The sequence below is a fragment of the Pimephales promelas genome, chromosome 18, assembly GCF_988280905.1.
Source record: "Pimephales promelas chromosome 18, fPimPro1.hap1.1, whole genome shotgun sequence".
NCBI classification, from domain to species: Eukaryota; Metazoa; Chordata; class Actinopteri; order Cypriniformes; family Leuciscidae; genus Pimephales; species Pimephales promelas.
In genome coordinates this window covers 6995260-7018656 of record NC_142786.1, presented here as the reverse complement: position 1 = coordinate 7018656, position 23397 = coordinate 6995260, and the positions used below count along the sequence as shown (strand labels likewise).

The 23397-nt window shown below is 37.9% G+C and overlaps 1 protein-coding gene across 1 annotated transcript in view; it reads right to left on the bottom strand.

Moving 5' to 3' along the window:
* Positions 1 to 863: 863 nt before the first annotated feature.
* Positions 864 to 23397, bottom strand: part of ash1l (ASH1 like histone lysine methyltransferase) — a 37983-nt gene continuing 15449 nt past the window's right edge. Inside the window, exons 6-27 of the mRNA XM_089122924.1 lie at positions 20943 to 21116; positions 20757 to 20851; positions 20362 to 20435; positions 19974 to 20019; positions 19702 to 19810; positions 19375 to 19581; positions 17232 to 17378; positions 16235 to 16343; positions 14249 to 14410; positions 14084 to 14154; positions 13759 to 13931; positions 13486 to 13638; positions 12981 to 13035; positions 11697 to 11829; positions 10549 to 10818; positions 10302 to 10388; positions 10010 to 10100; positions 9402 to 9540; positions 7213 to 7385; positions 6910 to 7076; positions 4506 to 4986; positions 864 to 3255 (exon numbers count right to left, since the gene is read on the bottom strand). Of these exons, the coding sequence (XP_088979050.1) occupies positions 3164 to 3255; positions 4506 to 4986; positions 6910 to 7076; positions 7213 to 7385; positions 9402 to 9540; positions 10010 to 10100; positions 10302 to 10388; positions 10549 to 10818; positions 11697 to 11829; positions 12981 to 13035; positions 13486 to 13638; positions 13759 to 13931; positions 14084 to 14154; positions 14249 to 14410; positions 16235 to 16343; positions 17232 to 17378; positions 19375 to 19581; positions 19702 to 19810; positions 19974 to 20019; positions 20362 to 20435; positions 20757 to 20851; positions 20943 to 21116 (3208 nt within the window). The 3' untranslated portion in view covers positions 864 to 3163. The remainder of the gene's footprint in view (positions 3256 to 4505; positions 4987 to 6909; positions 7077 to 7212; positions 7386 to 9401; positions 9541 to 10009; positions 10101 to 10301; positions 10389 to 10548; positions 10819 to 11696; positions 11830 to 12980; positions 13036 to 13485; positions 13639 to 13758; positions 13932 to 14083; positions 14155 to 14248; positions 14411 to 16234; positions 16344 to 17231; positions 17379 to 19374; positions 19582 to 19701; positions 19811 to 19973; positions 20020 to 20361; positions 20436 to 20756; positions 20852 to 20942; positions 21117 to 23397) is intronic.

Sequence of the window (23397 nt, the reverse complement as noted above, 5' to 3'; positions counted from 1 at the left end):
AGGTTATCCAATCTCTTCGGAAATTTAAATCTCGGTGAAATCTTCTTAAAGCAACCAAAAGCTGCGCATCATTGATTCTTACCGTGAGTGACAACATGCTGACCGTTCCAAGATGGCGAACGCGGCGACATGTCTGGAGCGGTCGAATGTGTCATGTAATTACTATAAATATTAACACATTCATTTAAAAGAGATTGCATGATGGTTTAAAAAAAAAAACGTTATCATTTCGGCCCCATCTTGCTTTGAATTAAATCAAAAATATATTTTGCGAATTGTATATCACATGTAATATACTGTATATAATGTATATTTTTTTCTGGAGGTGTTAGGAAAATATGACCTACAGACTAAATTGAATATAACAAATCTTTTTATAAATATGTCACAGCTATGAAGCCTTACAAAAAGGTTTATTTTTCAAATGAATATTTGTCTTCCGTCAGGACATAGTTATAATATTTCCCTAAATGTAATGACTGTTGCAATCTTTTTAAGAGTCCAAAGATTTGATCAAATAAAGACAAGGCACACATGTGTTAAGAACATTATAGTGATGATATAAAGAATTAAGCATCAGTAACTACATCACGTGAAAACATCACTTATGTCTGGCATTAATTAAATACGAGGTATTTATTAAGTTAGTGTTTTCTTTGCAAATGTATTTGGCAGTTCAAATGATGGTACACAATGTCAATGTGCTACGCAATAGTTAAAATTCACTTTATTTGAAGATGTATTGACTGTCCATACAATTAAAATACGATTTGTCTGTATACCTGGAGTAATAATGGTTATGACCTAGTAAAAGAACTGCATCACAGATTCTCTGCTAAATGTATGAGCAACAGGCAAGTATATTCACAATAATGTAGTGCTTTTTATTAAAAAACAAACAAACAAACGAAACAAATAGAATATAAAACAAAACAAAAAAAGTAAAAACCAACAGCATCTTCATGACTTTATAATTACAAACTTTGAACCAGAGTGGAAGAAGTTTCGACAAACTGTACACAACATCACAAAATGCCTGCCAGTCTGTCCATATACAATGCTTGCATCTTATTTTGTGATTGTCTAAAAAGAACTAAACAAATCACACAAAAACACACAAATACAAGAAATACAAGCATTATATTTATGACCGCTATCACAAAGAAAACAGAACAATCTTTTCTCATTTGAAGAACAAAAAATTAAAAAGGAGATTAAGAACATGATATCGGGTTGACAGCTTCTTTTCCTGCCAAAATATCATTTTACATTTTTATGTTGGTTTGTTTTTTTAGTGTTCAACACTTTGCAGCAAAAGAAAAACGAGGAACATTATATCTTTTTCTCCTCAAAAAGTAATAATAATAATAATAATAATTCATATTAATTATTACAGTGACGGGTGCCAGGTCGACAAAGTTCATCAGACAATCCTCCCCCTCGAAATGCGCTAAATTCATGTTTTTGGGTAACAAGGTTTCAGACGGTTTGTCGTTTATGGAAATTTGTAGCGATTATTAATCATAACGTCTGCCACTTTCTCCTCCACTTCTCGAAAAAGTTACATGTGACAGTTCTGTCAATACAAATCGTTTAAGAATGCTAATAATAATAACAATAATAATAATAATAATACATATAGGGCTGAATCCTGTACAATACAATACACAAAATCCATTATCAAGATATTGCTTTTGGAGACATTTCTCACATTTTCCTGTCTGTATATATACATAGCTTGGCACTATACAACTTTCCTTTTGTTTGTCAGTTTTCATCGTTGTTTTTTTTTCTAAGGGGGTTGAAATACTTTTCTGTCATAGCTGAAGCTTTAAGGGCGAAACAAATCTCATCATGATTTTGTATATAAACATTCTCCATGGCAACCTGAAAGGCCATTAAAAAAATTAAAAGAAAATGACAATACTAAAACCGCGACCCAACCCCATCCCACCCCACCCGCCCTACAAACCACAAAAAATATGACATCACATGATTTAATAAGTTCTTGTGAATTCATGAATTTAACGGTTTATTAACTGCTGTCAAGCCCTTAGTTGTTTCCTCTTTCGTATTTATATTATCAGAATGGGCTCACACACACACACACACACATTCTTACACCGTAAAGAATCTCACACACTAGTAGACACTACCATAAACAAAAAAACGCTCAACATCATGGCATTCTAAGGCGTTATATATATTTAAAGCCAGCGCCTCCACTGCTAGATTTTGTTTTGTTGTTTTTTTAAGCTGGTGAATTAAATACTTTTTTTTTTTTTAAAGGGGGCGGAGCTGGCACCCACTCTAACCAATCGCAATGCCCACGATAACAGAAGCGAAACATTCCAGCCCAGTCCCGAAGTCCCGAACTCACAAATATGGATACCCCCGTCGTGCTCCATTCCTAATGTAATTGCAGTATAACAAACAAAAAACAAAAAAAAGAAGGTAATATACTTATTTGTTTTGCTTTATCATACAGCATTCATCAATACTGTGTGAATGTTAGTGTGTCTTATCCGTACATCTCCGGGGAGCGAATGATGTCCGTGTTGTTAAAAGTGCAGTTAGCCAACGTTCTTTCTCAGCTCTCTCCTTTCGTCCTCTCTCTCTTCTCAGTCTACGGGCAGTGTGTGTGCGCGCTACACTGCACCTCCTATGTCGCTCCTATTTCAGTTTTTTTTTGCCTCGTTCTGCTCTTTCTTGGTCGTTTTCAAGTCATTGCCACTGTAGACCACAAGGTGGCACCGGTCTCTCAGTTTTTCTATTTGCAGCCGAATCGAAGGCCAAATTTAGTACCACACGCTTCCTTAACAACTTAGTCATTGGACACGTTTGACCAGTAAAGTCATAGTTCATCCATGACAACTGGGTTCGAATTTCAAGGCGCTTTTCTTCAGTTTCAACTTTCCTATGTGTGACACTTGCACTTTTGAAACGCGTCAAGGTTGACGACACGCAGCAAATTGCGTGTCCTCAGTGCACGAACCTCGGCCTGGTCTCTCTTGTAGTTCCTTTAGAAAGAAACTGCAAGATATAAATATCCTCCCACCTCCATTTTCCCTCTTTTTTTTCAGGTGTAGTCCACCTCTGCTCCTCGATATCCATTATTCTCTTGCTGCTCTGCAAGCGTGCTCAGCAGAGAGTGCTCTCAGCGTTACTTCCTGCAAATAAATTCGCTCAGTCCAAGCGTCCGTCTGCGGAGGCGGCGACCAGAGCCTTCCTCGAGGAGATACGTCACATCTATCGCTGTAAGGGAGACATGAAGAAATTTGTTTTCATCAGACTTGCATTACATCAGTTTCAGTGCGGGGTTAAAGGGAAACTCCACCCAAAAATAAAAATTCTGTCATTTATTTAGTCACCCTCAAGTTGTACACAAAGGAAGATATTTTGAAGAATGATTGGAACCAAACAGTTGTTTGGCACCTTCCATAGTTGAAAAAAAAAAGTATAGTATGGAAGTCAAAGGTGCCAAAGTTCCAATCATTCTTCAAAATATCTTCCTTTGTGTTCAGCAGAAGAAAGAAACTCATACAGGTTTGCAACAACTTGAGGATGAGCAAATGAGGACAGAATTTTCATTTTTGGGTGGAGTATCCCTTTAAAAGAGCAGCTTATGAATACACGTTTTAAAAAAAACCTGGTCCAATTTCACCCCTGAATAAAAAGTCCTTGTCAAAGAATTCTCTCTTTCCCTTCAGAAGAAATGTAATTTATGGTACTGAATGACAAAATTGGAGTCATCAATAAAATAAACATAATCAAAAAGAATAAACAGATTTGTAAAAGAAAGAATGGAATTAGGTTGCAAGATACTGATGTGATGTAACTAAAGCCTAATATTCTCAAGGCCTGTTCACACCGGGACGAATTTCGCGTGCGATATTCACCGACGTTTAACGCCTCGTGACTAAACAAAGGGCGCCAATGTGAGTGTGCACACTGACACGTAAAAGCATCATTTAAAAAAAAAAACGCCTCGGGTTCGTTTTTTTTTTTTAGTTTGACGCGCCGCGTCAAAAACTATCCAACCAATGAGATTGGTGCTTTTACTCACGTGTTTGGAGCTTCTGAAGTTACAGTAAAACAAAACTTGGGGGTGCTCAAACACAAAACGGTTTTGCCGAGCACACATACGGAACGGAGAAGATAATCTACGCCAAGTAGCGTCGCCGTCTACACAGCCAGGAGGAAATAAGACGAGGAAGATGCGAGGCAAGATGAATAAAGAGCTGCTGGTCTCGTTGGTGCTAGAACATAAAGAACTATATGACAAACGCGACAACGACTACAAACATCTTGATAAAAGAGACTGTTATGGAGTGGTATTGCAGAGCAAATTGGCGCCATCTAATGTCAGGGAATGAATTTGCATGTTCACTCAGCTCATCGTCAGCGAAAATCGCTTGGGTGTGACCACAAAAAACGTGTTGAAAAATGCTGACGAACAACGCAAACTGATATTCGTCCCGGTGTGTACGGGCCTTTAGTCTTACCATTCTTGCTGGGCGCCCGATGCAGCAGATCGAGCAGAATCTTGTTCAATCGCTCTCTCTGCGCTTCCCTCCTTCCCAGGATTGATGGATGAAGAGGTGAAGAGGAGAGCGAGGCTGAGCATGGGGCGTCCAACACGTCCCGCCCTCCTCCTCCCCTTTCCCGAACGCCCTCGTCCATGTCTCTTCTCTCCTCACCCTCCTCTTCTTCCTCAACGTCTTCCTCCTCTCCACCAGTCGTCCTTTCCTGTGATGTGGATTGCTGGGGAACAGGGGTGCTGGAGTCCTCTTGAGAGGTCTCCACGTCTCCCTCCGCTCCTCTACCTCCGCCCTCGTCCCCATCTCTCGAGTAGCCAGTGGATAGTTGGTCACATGATGCGCTGGGGGAGGGGTCTTCATCGCAGTTTGTTGCACCTTTGGGCCGCTCACTCTTCCAGGCAGAACGCCCGCCGTTCCTCTTGTAGTTATCCGGCACATAGTGAGGCTGTAGAAAGAGAGATAAATTCATCAAAATGTAATGGAAGCACCCCGCCAACCAAAACTAGTTTAGATTAAAAAAAATACAGATATAATGTAATCAAATCGACTCCATAACACCACTTCTGATCGAAAACAGCAAAAATATGAAAATAATATATATATTTACAATAGGGCTGTCAACATTAACGCACGCGCTTAATTTTTGTCCAGTTTAACGTGTTAAAATATTTAACGCAATTAACGCAGCATGTCATCCTTTGGCTAGCTTTACATTAGATGATCCCGCTCTTATTCATGCAAATGCTTTTAAACCATTCAAGCGAGACAAGACAAAAGAGAACACGCAAAATGAAGCACGCCAGAATACTGCTTGAATGAACAATAACACAAACAAATATGCCAAAATCTCCATTTTGTCGAGTACCCTCATGACTTAAGAGTAGTCTTATATAAGTTAAACGTAAAGAATAGTGAGAAAATGAGACGTGTGTGAGATAGTGTGTCATGTGCAGAAGCAACTGGTTTTAAAGGGACAGCAGCCAAGCCAGATTAATAACAGAAAAATATGTGTGAATAATCGAGTTTTTTTTTTTTAATTGATTGACAGCACTAGTTAACTATGATATTAAACTACAATAAAACACGGGTTAAATTTAGAAAAAAATGTCAAGCTCAAATTGCAACCTAAAATAAAAAAATATTTTTTTTTAATATAATGTAACAATTATATTACATATTAAAGCTCAAAACATAACTATTATTATTCATAATGTTTATTAATAATATAATTTCCCATTTAAAACTATTATTATTGGCCAAAATTACATTTATGGAAGAATCTCACAGAATTGTCCAGGTCACATTTCACCACCCTAAAACACTTCTCAACACTTCTTACTTCCCATCTACTGTCAAACTGTATAAAATAAAATAAACATTTTATATAAAAGTTATTTATAGGTGAATATCTGAAAGAAATTGAAAAAAAGAAAGATGGAGAAAACATTTTGAAATATAATTAAAACAAAAAAGTAATAGATGTTATTAATATCTTTACATAATTCTTACATACATTCTTTTCCCCATCTAAAACTGTAAAAAAAAAATATAAATAAAATAAGCTAGTGACATATAAGTAACACCATTTATGGGTAATTAATCAATATCAAATTTCACCCCACACAAACATATTAATTAAAAAAGATAAGAAATATATTGTGTGACATAATGTGATATATTTATATTAATAAATGTCTAATGTTACACATTATAATAATTAATGTTGTCATGCATTAAATTTTAAGGTGCCCCGGTCTCTCTAAATCCCTCCTTTGCAAGAGCTTCCTCAACTCTGATTGGTCAGACGGCCCATTCTGTTTTGATTGGTCTACTGCTTACAGCACGTATCGGAAACAAAACTTCCATTACAATATCTGAACTTCAGCTCCGGAAGCTTCCTTAGCACTTGATACACAGTGATACGAACAGTTACGCTGGCGTCGGTTTTACCGTATCAATTCCAGTGCTACATGCAAAGCGGATTCACAGCACAGAAAACAATGTCTTCTTGACATGTCGACAACATAACACATTGCTACGTTACTTCTCAGCTACAACCACAGTGTTTGAGGGCAGGACAAAGTTACTAAACCCATAGGCTGGGATTATGCAAATTTGTTACAAACCTACATAGGTATGTTACGAAAGTGAGACTGGAATTCCTGACTACTCGTTTCGAAGTTCAGAATCGATTTTTTCTTTTAGAAGACAATAACTTTATTTGTCGTGCAGACCTTTTACATTAACAAACAGTTATTTTACAAACTGCGTGAAAGGTAATAATCGAAACAGTATAATAATCTTTAACGGTCCTAAAACATCCCTCTTTATTTTTTTCTTAAACATTTCTTCCCCCTCCGCTACTCACAGAGAAGTCTCTCTTCGGCGCCAATCTTTTGGGGAAGTGGTTGAAAGCGTAGGGCTTGGTGCACACCGGGTATCGGTTGCGGTGGATCTTGTAGAACAGGTGTGCCGATTTATCCAGCCGGTAGTCGCAAATGTAAACATCCTGTTCCTTTACCCCTTTCGGACGACCTGAATCCATTAGCAAGAGAAGCGGTCATTAGCATGCAAAGAGTGTGGTGTTTTCAGCATGAAACATCTGGTTCAGTGCATCTCTTGAATCTTACGGTTGATTTATTTAAAACGGTTGTACGTGTGAACGTCTCACCCTTGCAGTAAGTGTACAGGTCCAACACACAGCACATCCCCACCACCGCCTCCAGTGGTATGATCTCATAGAGAGGCACTCGGAATAACTCGTTATGATAGAAGCGGCGGGAAGGAGAGTGGTGTGTTTCATGGGGGCGGAAATAGTGATGACCAAAGGCAAACCTTTCACCTCTACAGAAAGAGAAAGACAGTCCAGATCACATTTAAAAATATTAGTTCCCCAAAAAATGAAAATTCATTCCAAACCCATGAGACTGGTTCGTCTTCGGAACACAAATGAAGATCTTTTTGATGAAATCGGAGAGCTTTCTGTCCCTCTATTAGAGCCAGACCGATATATCGGCCGGCCGATATTAGGCATTTTCCAAAATATCGGTATCGGCAGTTATAATGGCCGTTAAATGAATATTTAAAAAATAAAATAAAAACAAACGAAACACACTTCAATCATCTCTCCTTGGCCTGTTATATTGAAAATGTATGTTTTACAATTTGCAGTATGATGTTATCTATTGCTAAATTATGGCTCATCATAGACTAGCTAACCACAAAGCAAGCTAATGCCACTATCATCAGTGGAAGACCGCTAACGTTAACATTAATGAGCTTGGAAACAACAATGAACTTTTTCTGCCTAAATAAAGTAATGATTACTGTATTTATAACTAGCATATCTCTAGTTACAGTCCCTGCATTGTAAAATGTAAGTTATACTTGCGAGGAGTGAACATTTAGACATCAGACGTATCAAACGTATCTCGTGCAGAAAAGTTAGCTTTTCTTTTACACATGTGTGAAATCCAACAATATTTAATAAAAAAAAAAACTATCGGCCGATATATCGGAATATCCGATTTTAAAACCCAAAAATATTTGTATCGGTATCGGCCTTCAAAATCCTTTGTCGGTCGGGCTCTACCCTCTATTGACAACTAAGCAACTACTTTGACGCTTCGAAAGTTTATAAAGAGATCGTAAAACTAATCCATATCAATCACGAGGTTTAATCCAAGAGGCTCGATCAGTTTTTATGCTGAAAAGATTGAATTTAGGCTTTTATTCACACTGTAAAAAATATCTGTGATTTTAACAGTAAAAGACTGTAAAAATGCTACAGTGCAAAACTGTTAATTGGTTAACAGAAAGTTTCCGTACTTTATACGGTAAATAACTGTGATATAATTTTACAGTAAAATACCGTTAAATTTACAGTTTTTGAAAGTGAAAAAGAACAAATCGTTGTATAATTTACAGTGAAAAAACGTACATTGACATTCCCACAATTCCCTGTGTGACACTTCACATTTGATGTATTTTTGTTGAAATAACTATAGTTCCTCATAGTTTTTTTTTTTTTTAAACAATCAGTTGTTTTGTGTTACATTTAATGTTGTTAAATTAATGTTTATTGCATTTTTTAATTTCATGTGTGTTACCATGATGGTGTTTAGTGTTTGTGTGAATGACACTGTGCAGCTTCTTTATATAAGTAATAAAGTAAGTAATCTTAAATAAGTAATCACTTATGATGAGCTGTGATTGCTCAAGTAACTCTCATCACTGCTGTGATGATTGATGGTTGTCAGTGTATTACAATATGGTTGTCAGTGTATTACAATGGTCTAAAACAGATATCAATACGTCAATAAGTTGGTAAATCAACATTTTATCAGAAGATAAAATACGGTTTATTACTGTAAATTTTAAGTTAAGTCTGTAAAACCATTAACGTTCCTGCCGTATTTTTAACGGTAAAGTTCTGGCAACCACAGCTGCCGTTTTTTTACCGTAAAATTTGCGGTTTATTTTTTACAGTGCACATAAACATTCATCAACTCGCACATTTTTTGTGGTAGACGGAAGCTCAAGCATGTTCATTTGAGGTGCAAGAACCAATGAGGTTCATTCTCACGTGTTACGCAACGCATTTTAACATGTGTCAAGCAGGTTCGGTTGAGCTTCTGTTTAATGTTCACTGATCAAAAGTTTATATGAATTCATATGAATTAGTTTTACAATCTCTTTCTGAACTTTTTGAAGCGTCAAAGTGGTAGTTGCATAGATGGTTAATGGAAAGAGAAATCTCTCAGATTTCATTTTTAAAATAACTTCATTTGTGTGTTTAAGGTGTCCAAATAAACAACTGAATCAGAATGTTTTAAATAGTGTGAGTGTGGGAAATCTCACTTTTCATTTTTCCAGAGTTTCTCGATACGGAAGATGTCCAGTTTGTCTCTGTTGATATGAGACAGGAGACGGTATGATTGACGCACCGGCTGGCCTTCTTGTGTGCGTCTGCTGTCCCGCATGAGGTACACACAGTCACCTACGATGGCCACACGCAAACATAAATAAATATAAGATTCAAACAAAACATCATTTCAACACATTTGAACAAAAATACCATTTCAACACATTTGAACAAAAATACAGTTAAAAAACAGTAAGATTTAAGTCTTTAAGATTGAAATAAAGTCTCTTATGCTCACCAAGGCTACATTTATTTGATCAAAAATACAGTAAAAACAGAAATACTTTGAAATATTATTACAATTTAAAAGAAATGTTGTTTATTCCTGTGACGGCAAAGCTAAACTTTCATGTTCCACGTGGAAACCCAGATACATTTTTTTGGATTCTCTGATGAATAGAAAGTTGAAAATGAACAGCATTAAGTAGAAATAGAAATCTTTTGCAACACTGTCTTTTACTGTCACTTTCGATCAAGTTGATGTGTCCTTGCTGAATAAAAGTATTCATTTCTTTTTTTTTCACAAACACACACATGCACATACCCTGATGCAATAGTAAGTCATCACGCAGCAGGCATATATAATAGATGGATCCTGATTGGGCATAGCTGGGTTGGGGCACCATTGGGACTTCCTGTTGCAGCAATGAAAGGAAAATGCATAAAAGACAAAATGAAAAATCCTTTCAAAAGTTCAGAACTTCCCGAATGACAGAGAAGATCTTAATCTTAAAGTGACCTTTAAAATGTTGTGATAAGAGAGCATATGGCTGTTCTAAACACAGTCACGGAGGAAGAATGAATTGTAAGGTTACACAGACTGAAAGGTCACATACCCTGTCCACTGGACGAGGGTCACACAGCTCACAGAGATAATGCTCCACTTCTGCCTCCAAACGCATGCAATCACAATGCTGCCACACCTGACAGACAGAAACACAGAACATACATATTAGAGACTATTCACAATATGAATAATGAATAGTTAAATAGCTTACAGTTGTTATTGGTAACTAAAACAACTCAAAGTATTTTTTGGTAATACAATCAAATTAAAAAAAAGGTTTTGTTATGAGCACATACCATGCACTTCTCACACTGGATCATGAGTCCTTCGTCCTTGTACATGCCACAGATGCAGCGGATCACATCATCGTCTTTGTCGTGGCTGCCCCCTCCGTCATGGTGATTGTGGGCGTGGTCTCTCTCCAGCGAATCAGAGCTGTCGGCCTCACTGGCCGTCTCGCCCACGATCTCATCAATCTGCACAGCAGCCTCATGACGCGCGCCATAGTACGCCTTCCGCAGCCGGCACACGTCACGACCCACAGCAGACTTGCGGCCATAATATTTCTGTTGAGAAGAAGAAGGGATTTAGGAAAGTGCTGCAGAATAAGCCAGAGAAGAGTTTTCTACAACTTTTCTTTTGTTTTTACGTTTTTCTAATGAGGATAAAATTACAGTGCATCTTAAAACTCTTTTGTATGGAAGCTTGTTTGCGCCACTGAACAAAAAAATAAAATAAATAATTGTGACTTTTTATCTCACAATTCTGACTTTTTTTCTCACAATTGCGACTTTATATCACCCAATTCTGACTTTATATCTAGCAATTCTGACTTTATCATTCAATTCTGACTTTATCACGCAATTCTGACTTTATATCTCTAAATTCTGACTTTAATTCTCGCAATTGCGACTTTATATCACGCAATTGCGACTTTATATCACACAATTCTGACTTTATATCTCGCAATTCTGACTTTATATCTTGCAATTGCGACTTTATATCTCGGAATAGCGAATTTATATCTCGCAATTGCAACTGTATACATCTCGCAATTGCGACTTTATATCAAGTAATTCTTAATTTATATCTCGCAATTCTGACTTTCCATCTCGCAATTCTGAGAATCACATTAATAAGGTCAGAATTAGAATCACATTAATAAGGTCTAAAAAGTCAGAATTGTGAGAAGTAAACTCGCAATTGTGAGAAAAAAAGTCAGAATCGTGAGATAAAAAGTCGCAATTACCTTGTATATTTTTCATTCTATGGTGGAAACAAGCTTCCATACTTTTGTCCAAATAACTTATTTATTCATTATACTTGAGTACTTATAATAATTACAATGATTTGTATTCATTAGAATTATATCATAATGATTTACATTATAGACTACAGTAATCATATTTGTGAGTAAGTAAAGAGCCTGAGAAGTGTAACTAACCTCAGCATTGCGGAACACTTTGAGCATGTCCGCATCAAATGCCTCGACGGTTTTGTAGTGTCCAGTGAGGATCTGCTTCTCTATGGTACTGAGATCTAGTGGATCGGTGACCTTCTCATAGTACTGTGTATTTCTGTAGACACACATAAACATGGAAAACTATTGCCATGAAGGATGATGACATTATAGTGACCACAAGACTGTTCTCACTGCAGTTATAAATCCCCAGACTTTCATAAGAACCCTATCTGCAGGTCTCTGACAACTAAGTCAATGTTCAGACTGCTTACTCGCTTAACTTTCAGTTTCAACAACACAAACATGCATAATAACAGGAAGAAAACAGTCAATTTGTACTATAAGGCAGCTCTCCAGCTCTTTTGCGTGACATCTGACCTCGACAAAATGAACAGAAGAAAATGAACCGGAGAAAAGTTCCACATCAAATAAGGCTATTACATCATCGCCACGGACCAATGGTAGTACCAAGGTGTTTAACAGCCGATCATATACTTATATGGAAAGTTCACTTCGGAAAGCAGTTTCAAACTCCCAAAATGAACTCCAAACTAACTTTGTTTTGGTCTGATTTTGTTTTGAAAAGACGTCACACCAGTTCGTTCTTTAACTTCGCCTGAAGTATATCAGGGCCTTAAAGTAGTTCACTTTTAAAAAAACTTTTGCTGATAATTTACTCACCCCCCATGTCATCCAAGATATCATCCAAAATGAACGAATCTTCAATTTCGATTCAATTTCGTATGTTGAATGAACCAAATGACACAAAAAAAGATTCGTTCATTTTGATAAACAAGTTCGAACAGGAGTCACGAACGCGTATCACAGAACAGAGCAAGGCGACCATTTGAGCTTATAAAACTTAAACTTTGTTATTTTCTTTTAAATGAGCGATCGTTTTGCTTGATAAGACCCTTATTCGTCGTCTGGAATCGTTTAAAGCCCTTTGAACAGTTTGCAGTTTGCACTGAAACTGTCTTTTGGACCTTGAACCGTTTGGTTCCCATTGAAGTCCATTATATGGAGAAAAATCCTGTAATGTTTTCATCAAAAACCTTAATTTCTTTTCAACTGAAGGAAGTAAGACATGGACATCTTGGATGACATGGGGGTGAGTAAATTATCAGCAAGTTTTTTTTAAAAAGTGAACTACCCCTTTAAGCCAGTCTGCAGACCATTTAATACCAAATAAATAGCACCAAATAACTACAAAGTACATATTCATGTTGTAAATAATCTGTATTAAGAACATAATATTGTTCTCACCTCTTCCTAGAAGGGAGGTTAAGCAGCGGAGCAGCAAGAGTCTGACCAGATGAATCTTCAAAGTACAAGAAAGCAATTGATTATGTGAGTGTGTAAGTCCAAACAAGTCTGACACTGAAGCAATAAAACAAAAATTAGATTCAACATTCTAGATGAAATCAAAAGTAAAAGAATTTTGCAGAATCGCATACCTCACTAATTGAATTTTGCATAGCTAAATCATTTTATCATATTTCCATTAGAACAAATGACTAACGAGTGTCAGCGTTTAGTAATAAGTTCACAACTGATTACAGTCCAGTCAACCAAACTGAGAAACTACAGATGTGAAAAGCATGTCAAACTCAGTGTAACTCCATTATGCCACGATTACGACTTTGGTTCTTGCTTTGCATAATGAAAATGATTATGCAGCAATTAAAGCGACAGCCAACAATAGCATAAACTGCAGGTTTTTATGGGTTTAAGTGTGATGGTGTGTCTGAATGAATTAGCGTCTGTTTACCCTTGTAGCTTGTGATCATGTCACAGATCTCTTTGAAGATGTGTGCCAGGCGTGCAGTGCGTGTAACTTCCGTGTTCTCCTCGGCCGCCGCAAGTCTGCGTGTGCGAACAGAGCGTGACGTCTGCAGCGCCGAGAACTGAGTCAGAAATACATCTGGAAAAAAGAAACAAACAATGCTAATCATGATTTACTAACTGTCTGAATAATCAAAGCAATAAATGACAAACTTGCATGCATCATATTAATCAGCTGGGATGCATATTGTTCACACACCTGACTTGATGTTCCCGTCATCGCGGATGACTCCTCCCCAGCGTGTGTAAAGAGACAGGCTGCTGTTCTCCCTCTCTCGCTCTCTCTCTCCCTCTCGCTTCAGAAGTTCCTGTTTCTCCCGCATCTTCTCCCAATTCCGCAGCAGGAACACTCGATGTTTCAGCACAAAGTTCCTGAATTAAACAAAAAAATCAGTGGAGGATGCCTGGGCCTTTACTATGAGAGATTAGGCATTTATAACATGTAATTTGAACGTTGAAAATAAATTAAAAATGACTTTTGTTGGTACAAAACGCAAATTCATTAGACTGTGATGGGATCCTACCTCTCTCTGTTTGACATGGGCTTCATTAAAAGGTGTTGGTAAAACTTGCTGCTGTCACTGGACTCTTCCTCCTTAGGTCAAACAGAAGAAAAGAGTTTTGCCTTAGGACTATGCTGTACTAGTAGCCAATGGTACTGTACCATTATTGAATTAACTGTCTCATACCCGCTTCTTCAGTGAGTGTTTGGACTTGCGTTTCTCTTTCAGTCTCCCAAGCCTTCGGGCTCCGCCCCCTGATCCGCCCCCTTTCCCAGGCAGCCCATTGATTCGCTGGCTCTTCCCGCCAATGATGCCACGGCAACCCTCTGAGCCGCACTTGCAGACTTGCTGCATAGCAACAAGAGCAGAGAAACATCATCATTTGTGGTCACAAATACACATATCAAAAATGTGAGATAAAAGTAAGATTTCACTAAAAAGTAAATAAATGTAAACTGACATGTCCACAACCTTATTAATGTGAAATACATAAATTAATACAAATGATAGAAGCTTACAAAAATTAGAGGATTTGTATATAATAGATTATAAAAGTATTTTTTTTACATTAATTATGCCTTGTAATGCCAATTTTATGGTCTTGTTGTGAATAATTGTAACTATAGTTATAACATATGATAATATTTTTTTCGCCCTTAGAAAGTATAATGCATTAAAACTCATGACAAATGACCAATTCAGATGCAACAAGAAATCTTCAAATATTATAATGCACGTTGACTTTGGTTACAATTATATATGAAAAGCTATAATGCATTATAACGTACAATATGAATACCTTCGCAATGCATTACATTTAAAGGCTTTAAGTAAACTGTTAACAAAATAAAAAAATCATATATAATCAGGGCTTGACATTCGCACCCGGCAACCTGCCAAATGCAGGAGGATTTCAGTGGTGTGTAACGCAGTCACTCTGGCAGGTTAATATATTATAATATATAAATTTTTCCATTGTAGTCTTTTAAAAAGGCATCTGAAATAATAAACTAAGTAATATTTAGTGCTGTCAAAAATACAGATTTTTCTATACATATCAATCCTGAAATATCTGAAACGATTCCAATACTCATTTTTCACAGATTCGCTATACCACCTGCACTTTCTCGCGCTCACCTCTCCGACAACGAATTGGCACACAAACTCACTTCGCCTCACTCATTTATTTGCTTTGGATTAGATCCAGACCGATATATCGGCAGACCGATATTATCGGCCGATATTAGGCATTTTCCAAACTATCTGTATCGGCAGTTATAATGGCAGATAAATGAATATTTCAAAAATAAAATAAAAACGGACGAAACACGCTTGAAACATGTCATGAGTGTTGGAGTTGTATAGTTTGTCCACCAGAGGGCACTCTACACCGTTCCTGTTGGCAACACTCGTTGAGTTGGTCACGAGACATACATTGCTTGAATAACAATTAAAAGAACATCTCCATCAGTTCTCTTAACTCAAATAAGCATGACAAAATGTGTGACTATCATGTCCAGTTAAAAAATAAATAAATAAATAAATAAAATATCGGCCGATATATCGGATTTTAAAACCCCAAAATATTTGTATCGGTATCGGCCTTCAAAATCCTTTATCGGTCGGGCTCTACTTTGGATGAATATTATTGGTGTTGAATTATTGTCACTCTTGGAGAGTTTTCACGTGAACACAGTTATGTTTTAAGTGAACGTAAACACAACAATTGAGAAAGAAAACACATGTGTAACAGTATAATGGATCTGTGTCAGGTCTTAAAGTGACAGCTGCCTAATATACCTGCTGCCAAATATTAAACATATCTATTAGGCAGTTTTTCCCCATGGTATCTATGTCAAAATTGTGACCAGTTGAAATGCTGCAGCTGGTAACTTTGGAAAACCACTAGCCACAGTGGCTGGTGAGCAAAAAAAGTTGTATATAGTTGTATAAGCCCTGTATATAATGTTATTTGGAGTCCCAACCCTTCTAGACTCTGTGGCTGGAAGAATCCAGAGGCTATGAGTGACTGAATCAACACCAGCGATCTGGACGAATAAGTACAAGCATCCGCAACAAAACACAGCTGCATATTCATGTGTATGTACATGCTTAAGACAGGTATGTTCCTGACATGCGGGACACGGGTGACTGCAACTCTTTTTAACATACCTGTTCTTCCATGTTGAAGGAGTGGAAGTTGTAGTCATATGTCAGTTCTATTCCGCTGTTGATGTCTTTCAGAGCAAACAGACCAATACGGTACACGCCATTCACCGACCTGAGAGAAACATTCAACCTCAGTGGGGATTCTACAGCACTTATGAAGCAAATTGTTACAGCTCTAATAATCTGATCAGACAAGCGATGTTCAACGAGACTTTCTCCTGAGAATGAGATTAATAATAATATTTTTACATATCCTTTACGGTTCAAAAAGTCTGAATGTCGATCTTTTTAAAATCAAATTAACTTAAGCCATCAGAATGTTAAGCAACATCAAGCATTGTGGACTTCTAGGCTGAGTTGTACAATATGCATTAAGGTAGAATGCGGCCATTTTGGCACAGATGTGGGTGTGTGTGCACTCTAACAGCTAAACACTGGGCAGCACAGCTGTGTCCCCCACCCTAAAACACAAGCTTCAGATAATCGCTCTTGTGTGAAAAGATGGATGATCTGCCACCATTCAGCCAACAAGTACAGTTTTTAATATGTATTTGTGTGAAAGAGAAAAAAACGTAGACAGAGCAAAAGGTGGAACAGAAGATACAATTTTTCTGTAGACTGTAGACCCGACGTGTCTGTAACGGTGCCAAGCAGATGTTGGCTACTGACCTGGATCTTGAGTTCACAATCCTGTTGCTAATATATAATCTTTCTGTTTCGACTAATTACACTAATTTATTATGAAACAAGTTTCAACACCATGTGTAAAAGACAAAAATGTGACCTTCCTCTTATTAAATTTTTCAACATAACCATGGCTTGTTCATAATACTGCAATTTCTAGAGGATAAAGTCATTGCTTACTCAGTACTCGTGGTTGTCCACGTCCCCACTGACTCACCGTTAAAAATGACCTTTCTGTTTCTGAATTCATCAGAAGCTGATGGGATTTTAATGCCATACTTCAACAGTGACTCATCAGCGGTCTCGTTTCACTCACCATTTCTGCATCTCACAGTTGGGCTCGCAGCTGTGGTTGACAAAGCGAGCCTCGTTGCCCATGCGGTAGCTGTCGATGACCATGCCGCTGTCCAGGTTCAGACAGTAGTTGCCGCTGTGGGAGAAGTACTGCTCCATCATGCGACTCCTAAACGTAATAATAATAAATAATATAATTCAAATAATACACACCATTTCATAAAGCAGTCCCTCCAGGATTTCACGATTTTTTTTGTGTGATTTTTGCGATCAAAATGACTGATTTTGTGGTGGTAATTTCCAAAAATTTGTGAAAAAAATTGCGATTTATATATAACATTTACCATTATAGTATTCAGTCCTTCCAGAAAAACACTGAGTTATTTTGTGATTGTTGCGTGCAAAAATTGATTATGCGGCCTGTTTTCTTTAAAAATGCGATGGAATATGTGGGATATTTATGCAATGAAATTGCAGGAATTTGCAAAAATTGAGGGAAACTTGCAAAAATTGCAGTTTGATGAAAAAGAGAAAAAAAGTGATTCCCCCAACATCCTGTTCTCACTAGGCTAATGTAAGAGTCATTTCTTATTACTTCCTTTGATAAGCAAGCATACTATATCATAGAAAGTGCTGGGAATATTTAATTTCTCATCTTGTTTTATTTCAGACTGTAACGAGTGTAAATAACGTGTGGCCCCTTTAAGAGCTGCGCGCTCCCTGTTGAACTCTCTGCAGTGTTATATGTGCGCCTCGAACACCCCATGTGTGCGGGTAATTTCTGTTTGATGCTACTTCTTTTATCTTATGTTGTTTATTAAGTAACGATGTGACGGTAGAACGTGTGACAGACAGTTATACAAGTTCGATTTGTGAGATGTCAATCGCCTCCGTGAGTCTGTCTGGCGTCGCGTAATTGCGTCACTTCATAACGTTCCCATGGAAACAGGGGGAAATGGCTGCATTTCATTTTTCAACTTTTTGCTATAATACATGTGACTTTTTTTGCAACGAAAATGTGAGGATTATGAAATTATGCAAACCCCGCATATTTTGCACGGAAATCGGCAATTTATGCGGCGAAAGTGCGGCGTATTTGAAAAAATGCGGCCCCCGCATAAATATGCGGACTTTGGCTGATTTTGCATGGAATTCAGCGATCGCATAATCGCGTTTTTCTGGAGGGACTGATAAAGGTTAAGGTATTTATATTAATTATAAAAAACAATGTATTATAAAAAAAATATAAATGAATGAATGTAAAAACCTGTTTTATAAATAATTTATATTAAAAATTCAATCCACATGTACATAAAATATCCAATGTACAATCCAATGTACATAAAATATTGCAATCCACAAAACATGATGGGAGAAATATCAGAGTTCAAAAGAGGACAAATTGTTGGTGCATGTCTCGCTGGCTCATCTGTGACCAGGACACAAAGTCTTTATTGTGTATACCACCACATAGGACAAACCACATCTAACAGGAGTAACCGTCGATGCAAGAGGAAGCTGTCTGAAAGGGATGTCCAGTTACTAACCTGGATTGTCTCCAAAAATCATAAAACCACAGCTGCCCAACACTCTACAGAATAAAAACTCCTGTTTCCACCAAAACTGTTAGTAGGAAGCTTGGTCGGGCTGCTATAGCCAAACCTTTGGTCACTTGTGCCAATGCCAAATGTTGGTTTCATTGGTGCCAACAGTGTAAATCTTGGGCTGTGGACAATGTGAAACATCTATTGTTCTCTAATGAGTCCACCTTCACAGTCTTCACCACATCCGTGGGAGTTACGGTGTGGAGAAGCCCCAAAGAGGCTTAATATCCGGACTGTTGATGCGGTGGATCAGTGATGGTTTGGGCTGCAATATGACTGCATTCCCTAGGACAAGGACTACCAAACCATTCGGGAGGACCATTTGCACCTAATGTTCACACATTGCACCCTGAAGGGTGTGCCATGCCACGATAATGCACCATTACACACAATAAAATGGCCCAAAATCCACCTGGCCACTGTGTAGGCCTTTCATTCCCAAGAAAAATTGATGCTGTATAGGCTACAAAAGGAAATTATAGTGGTTTAAATATAGGTTGGACAATACCAAATTGTAAAATGTTCAAACTAGTTGCTGTTTACAGCCAAAATGTGGCTAACCTGAACTCATGTTCGCTGACCACCTCTCCCAAGTACTCAATGATGAATTGTCCGGAACGTAGGGGCTGCTTGGTGCGGATCCCCCAGCCCTTCCCCTCAGCTCGGAAACGTTCAAGGCACTGCACCCCCTCATGCTTCTGGATATGCTGGTTATCACACTGATCACCACTCGGACATGTACTTGGAGAACACTCAGCAAAGATCATCCTAAGACAGAGAGAGATGAGAAACCAATGGGATCCACATTATGAACTACAACTGCACTAATGAGTGTGCATAGAAGATGATGTAGGCCTCAATAAGTATTTAATTGCCCTGTTCAGTTACCTGTTTAGACAGTCGTCCTGACAGCCCTTCTCGTTGTGGTCTTCAGGCGCCCTGCAGTTGCAAGTAGTGGCTTCATAGCCAGAAAGAGGCTTCACATCCACATAGACATCTAATTGAAAAAAGATTAATGTGTTATTCTTAATCATCAGCAAGCATGCACACAAAACACAATACAAAAATGAGAGCAGTCCTGAAAATCAACAACTTCCAGTATATTTTTGGAAACAGATGCAAGTTCTGGGCAGCAATTAAAACAATTCAAATTTGCTTACTGGATCTGATCTTCTTGTAGAGAGGCACATCAGGTCTCTTGTGAAGCTAAAAAGATTAATCTTTTATTAGAAAGATTTTTGCAAGCATTCAGAGATTAAACTGCTAAAAATCTTTTTAAATGTTAAAACTTGTCTTTATTAAATATATCCCGAATTAAGTTTATTTTTATAACCCTTTTTGGCTAATTATATTGTCATAAACCTCACTAATTATTGTTAGATTTATGCTTGTATGATATATTCTCTGAAAACAAGTCAATGTATCTAGTTTTAAGGATGTTTTATTAGAAAACAAGAACTAAATACTGATGAATAAAATGATTTTTGCAGCAAAAAACATAAATGACAAATGCAGCTGTCAACTCAAGATGTGGTTTTAAGGAGCTACCTGATCATGTTTCCAAAGCCACAGGATGTCATAAGGCAGCTGGAAATCAATGCGTTTCTGTCTCAAGTATTTCCCTGGACAAACACCAAAGACAAATAGCAGTTATTAGTTCAGTTGCTTTGTCCTTTAAATTGAGGCTGCCTCACTCCAATATTGAATCAACAAATCACCTCATAACTCATAAACCATAACTAATCAGCCTGATTGCCCACGAGGCCATCCATAATAAACTGGTTAGGAATGACACTGACAGCTGTATACCAATACAAGTCCACAAGCTTATTTGTTTAAATAATAGTTCTTTTAAAATGTTATGGCGAAAATCCTAAACAGCAATTCGACAAACATGTCAAAATCTGTAGACTAAAAGGCTACAACTGTAAGTTAGGACTCACCAACATGAATGGGAGCAGGTAGAAGGCCATACTCATGTTCACCTGGAGTGTATTCTAACTTCTCCTTCTTTAGCTGTAGCAGCTGACTGCGAGGACTGATGGGGAAACGCAGAAAGAAAGCCTTTATTTACCTGGGACATGAATGTTAGATGATAAAAAGGGCTTGCTGAACATGTTCACCCTTACTCATCAGTCTTGTACACGTCAGAGTAAAGCCCCGCCTTTTGAAATTTCTTTTTGGGTGGTCTAGCAACTCTCTTCTCCCGTTGAGTGGTCACTGATGGGGTTGGGGCTTGTTCCACGGTAGTAGCGCCTGTGCACTCTGGGGAGGACTGGCTATCAGGTTTTCCCTCCATTGCACTGCAAATAAAAAAAACAATTATTTATAATGAGATTAAGAAACAATCATGAAAAATATCATCTGCATTTTTAGAGGGCTTTTTGACCATGACATGGAGCCAGAACGTAGATTGGCCAATTTATTTCTATATTCCATGTTGATTTTAAACTAAACTTCAGATCCACGCTGCAAGCGGTAGGCCAACAACAACAGACTGGGCCATCTGACCGATCAGAAGCTCTTGGAAAGGAGGGATTTAGCAAAACTAAATACTTTATGGAGCCATTTCAGACACTGTGAGAAAAGAGGTGATGTGCTTATCAATATTAAAAACAATTGTTCTACTTAAAGGGGTGATGAACTGAGAAATCAGTTGACATCTAAGAGGTCATCATATTATAAGAATATCCTGTAAGTTTCAGAACTGAAAACGTCCTTGTTAGTCCAATAAAAGCGTTTATTGACACCAGCCTCAGCAAACGACTCGTTTTTCAACGTGGGGAACTATGACGACAAAAAGGATAAAACACCACCCCCGCAGAAGAAGATCAACGCCTACTTCAACATGGCTGGTTTAGCCCAGCCCACCCATTCGCGCATTACACGCATGGCTAAATAACATAGGCCTGCCTCGAAATGACAAATCGGATCGAGCTACCGAGCAATAGAAAATATTGTGCAGCACCTGGTTGTGGAAGAAGACAGTCGCTGCATATGGGTCCTCTGGATTCCAATAGGACTGCATGGATCAACATTATTTTTAATGACGTTCCAGCTGATGAGGTAAAACATTATCCGTCTGTTTGCTTCATTTCACTGAGGATTGTTCAGTCCCTCCAGAAAAACGCGATTATGCGATCGCTGAATTCAATGCAAAATCAGCCAAAGTCCGCATATTTATGCGGGGGCCGCATTTTTTCAAATACGCCGCACTTTCGCCGCATAAATTGCCGATTTCGGTGCAAAATATGCGGGGTTTGCATAATTTCATAATCCTCGCATTTTCGTTGCAAAAAAAGTCACATGTATCTTAGCAGAAAGTTGAAAAATGTTGCGTTTGCTTCACACAAGAGCAGCCATTTCCCCCTGTTTCCATGGGAACGTTATGAAGTGACGCAATTACGCGACGCCAGACAGACTCACGGAGGCGAATGCGATTGACATCTCACAAATCGCACTCGTATAACTGTCTGTCACACGTTCAACCGTCACATCGTTACTAAGATAAAAGAAGTTGCATAAAACAGAAATTACCCGCACACATGGGGTGTTCGAGGCGCACATACTGTATACACGGCAGAGAGTTCAACAGGGAGCGCGCAGCTCTTAAAGGGGCCACACCTTATTTACACTAGTTACAGTCTGAAATAAAACAAGATGAGAAATTAAATATTCCCAGCACTTTCTATGATGTAGTATGCTTGCTTATCAAAGGAAGTAATAAGAAATGACTCTTACATTAGCCTAGTGAGAACAGGATGTTGGGGGAATCACTTTTTTTTCTCTTTTTCATCAAACCGCAATTTTTAAGAGTTCCCTCAATTTTTGCAAATTCCTGCAATTTCATCGCATAAAATTGCATAAAGAAAACGGGCCGAGTAATCAATACATTTTTGCCCGCAACAATCACAAAAAAACTGTGCGTTTTCCTGGAAGGACTGAATACTATTATGGTAAATGTTATATATAAATCGCACATTTTTTCACAAATTTTTGGAAATTACCACCACAAAATCAGTCATTTTGATCGCAAAAATCACATAAAAAAAATCGTGAAATCCTGGAGGGACTGATTGTTTTGTAAACAAGACTGGATTTGCAGACCGATTAAGAGTAAAGAACGGTGCTGTGCCGTCTATATTGGATCTGACAGGAATTGTGCAACACACGGACTCTGGGTCGAACATGTATGGGCGAATCATTCTGGTTGCCATTTTACAACATTGGACGTTTTCAAAACAATTTCCCCCACGTGCACCGACGGGTGAGTTGAAACTCATTATAATATGCAAAATTGTTATCCACTCACAGCAGTGGGTGTTTACTTCCAAGTCTTCAGTGCGAGATGCCCATAAAAACCGACCGTTTTTCAGCTAAGCTCAAAACTAGAGTAGAAAATAGCCTATTATCTATTCATTTTGATGTTTTTGAATGCAAAAACCAAGCGAACATCATAAGTTGACCTCAGACAACAATATAATAAAATTTAAAAAGCCAGTTCATGACCCCTTTAATATTTTTGTTGAAACTGTGATGCACTTTTTTCAAGATTCTTTGATGAATAGAAAGTAACATTAATGT